The sequence below is a fragment of the Tupaia chinensis genome, unplaced genomic scaffold (genome assembly GCF_000334495.1).
Source record: "Tupaia chinensis unplaced genomic scaffold, TupChi_1.0 Scaffold144150_1, whole genome shotgun sequence".
Lineage (NCBI taxonomy): Eukaryota > Metazoa > Chordata > Mammalia > Scandentia > Tupaiidae > Tupaia > Tupaia belangeri.
Genome location: NW_006204006.1, coordinates 1769518 through 1772235, shown reverse-complemented (window position 1 = coordinate 1772235; position 2718 = coordinate 1769518). Strand labels below are relative to the sequence as shown.

Here is a 2718-nt window from a genome sequence, read left to right as displayed (position 1 = left end):
GGCGCACGTCGGGCAGCAGCCGCAGCCAGCCGGGCGGGCGACCTCTGGGCACGAAGCAGGCACTGGTGGGCAGAGCCCCAGCTTCTCAGCGGAGCAAGGCGCACAGTGCCACAGCTGGGGAGCGCCGGCTGCCACGCCAGCCTGGACGGCCAGGAGGAGCAAGAGCGGCCAGATGCAGGCAGCGGGGACCTCAGGCATCGCTGGGCGGGGTGGTGAACAGGACCGGTGCTCTTTGAGCGGCTGGAGGTGAGCAGTAGCGGACGATCTGTGAACAGGTGGAGGTGCGCAGTGGTGGGTGTTCTCTGAGCAGATAGAGGTGCGCGATGGCCGATGCTCCCTGAGCGGGCGGCGGTGGCTGAGGCTCGCAAGGCTCAGCGGCGCCTTATAAAGAGCGCGGGACGCGCTACCTGGACTGGGAGGTTAATGATTGGCAGCGCAGAAGCTAGGAAGCCCGCTGTTCAAAATAAGTTTGTTTTGAACTTGCACCCAAGGCCTGCGCAAACCATGGGCGGAAGAAGAGTAAACGGTGCCGGTTTCAGACTCTGTTTGTCCTGTTGTTATGGGGTTCAGGCCTGGAGCTAAAGTCCAGTTCAACAAGCTCACGCATCCACTGGGGGATGGGACTTGTTTTGTTCCATAGGTGTCCAGGGCCTGGCCTGGCACTCTTCAACCGGCCCAGTACAAGTTCACCCACCTGCATCCAGTGGGGAAACCAAGACCCAGGGCAAGGAAGGAAGGGTTAGGGGCGGAGCACAGGTCTCCGGGCTGCCTCTCCTGACTGTCTCTCCCTCTGTAGACAGAAGGCCCCAGTGGAGGAGACCCACAGCTCGTTCCCACTCTGCCAAACAGAGAGAGACTTTGTTAACTGCACCTCCACAGGGAGAAAGGCTCTCAGCCTTAAGTAACAGCACCGGCCTGCTGTAGTGGAGCAGGACCCCAAACTGACTTTCTGGGTTAGGCAACTATACGTCAGTAGTCAATCAAAGCCTTCTCCTTTAGCTGAAATTTCCACTTCTTGAATATGCTCTTGGGTCCTAAGAAAAAAGTCAGCATGCCTTGTAAGGACATGAACCCAGGAGTTCCCAGCACTTGCTCCATAGCCTCCAGAACAAGACTGTGGTTGGGAACCGTGCCCCCCATGCCTGCCCCTTGCCTCCCAAGGAGTCCCCAGGCCTACATGTCCCCACCATCTATCCAATCTGTGCCTCCTGGTCCAGGCAGACTCAAGCCCTGGCCTGGGCCTGCCGTTGCCCTTGAGGTCCTCTGAGAGCAGCATTGCAGACATGGGGCATTTGAGTTGACCTGTGCAGTCCCTCACTACAAAGGCACGCTCTGAGGCCAGGAAAGGAAGGACATTGCCGGGTCAGACTCGTGGAGTCTGTGGTCGCTCATCCTAAGAAGCCACCTGCCTGAGGCCCCCTTGCATGGTCCTGCTCTCCGTAGGTGGGCTGTAACTGGATGCCTTTCTCTATGCTTTGGCTAACATGCTCTACACGGCTGCAGCAGCACCTGGAAGCCAACCTTCCGTTCATTGGTGGAAGATCATTGGTGCTCCCTGCAGAGCAGGAGTGAGGGAAGGGAACAGGAGGGACTGCAGGGTCTGCAAACTGGGATGGGAGACACCTGTGCACACAACGCCACCCTCAGCTATTCATCCTGCAGACAAGGAGGCAGATGCAGGGATCATTTTAGGCCCATGAGAAAAGAGGAACAACCTACTCTCTACTTCAAGGCCACTCTACAAACACCCTGGAAGTCTGTCGCCAGGTCCTAGCTAAGTGGACCCTGGTGTGGTCTTTCTTGGGAAAGAGGCGGCTCTTCCCAAGGAAATGCAGGTCTCTATTTTCTGATAGGGAAGAACCCTACAAGATAAGTAAAGTATTCAAGTAAAATCTCCCAGGTTAAGTCAGTAAAAGTGAGAAGGTACAGACTGTGTGCAGTAAAAGCAGTGTGACTCTACTGACTGTCTTGAGAAGCTGATAGTGATGCCTACTTGGGGCTGTGTTGGAATTAGTGACAGGGATAGATGGGACTTCCCTGTATGCCCTTTCCTAACCATCTGTATCTGTCCGATACATTTCTGTTAGTCATCTGTCTAAAGAATAACCAGATTGGGGGACCAGCAGTTAGCATAATGGCTATGTTGCTGGACTCCCATGTAGTTGACTGTGGTTCGAGTCCCGGACCCAGTGGCTTAAACTCATGCTGGGCGCATGTGCATGCGTGCCCAAGAAAGGAGAAAGGAGAAAGGAGGAGAAGAGATTGTGGTGTGGCCATCCCCCCTGGGGGTTGATTTCTCGCTTTCTGTCTCTCTGTCTCTCTGTCTCTCTCTGTCTGTCTGGCGAGCGCACGTGCCCTATAGTGAAAACTTCTCAAAAAAAAAATAAATAACCAGATTGGAATTAATTTACCACCTCTGTTCTAGCCAGTCTCCTGGCTCTGTGGCCCCTCCCTGCTTTACAGATGCAGTTGGGGTACATAGCACCGTGGGGGCGATGGTGGCTCCTCAGCCATGAGCAAAGTCATGACAGCTGGAAATTCCTCTGGTCAAGGAACCAACCAATAATGTTCAGGTTTTTAACATTATTTCTTATGAACATCCTTAAATAATTTCATCTCCAGAAAAAGAATCTGTGTTCTGCATTTTCCCGTTGACTTCCTCGACAGGAATCAGTTTCCACAGGAAACGGGGGACCTTTCCTATCAATAAGTACTTGG

The 2718-nt window shown here is 54.0% G+C and overlaps 1 protein-coding gene across 1 annotated transcript in view; it reads right to left on the bottom strand.

Moving 5' to 3' along the window:
* IGFBP1 (insulin like growth factor binding protein 1) overlaps positions 1-377 on the bottom strand; it is a 5083-nt gene extending 4706 nt beyond the window's left edge. Inside the window, exon 1 of the mRNA XM_006166039.3 lies at positions 43-377. Within this exon, the coding sequence (XP_006166101.1) occupies positions 43-198 (156 nt within the window). The 5' untranslated portion in view covers positions 199-377. The remainder of the gene's footprint in view (positions 1-42) is intronic.
* Positions 378-2718: the final 2341 nt, after the last annotated feature.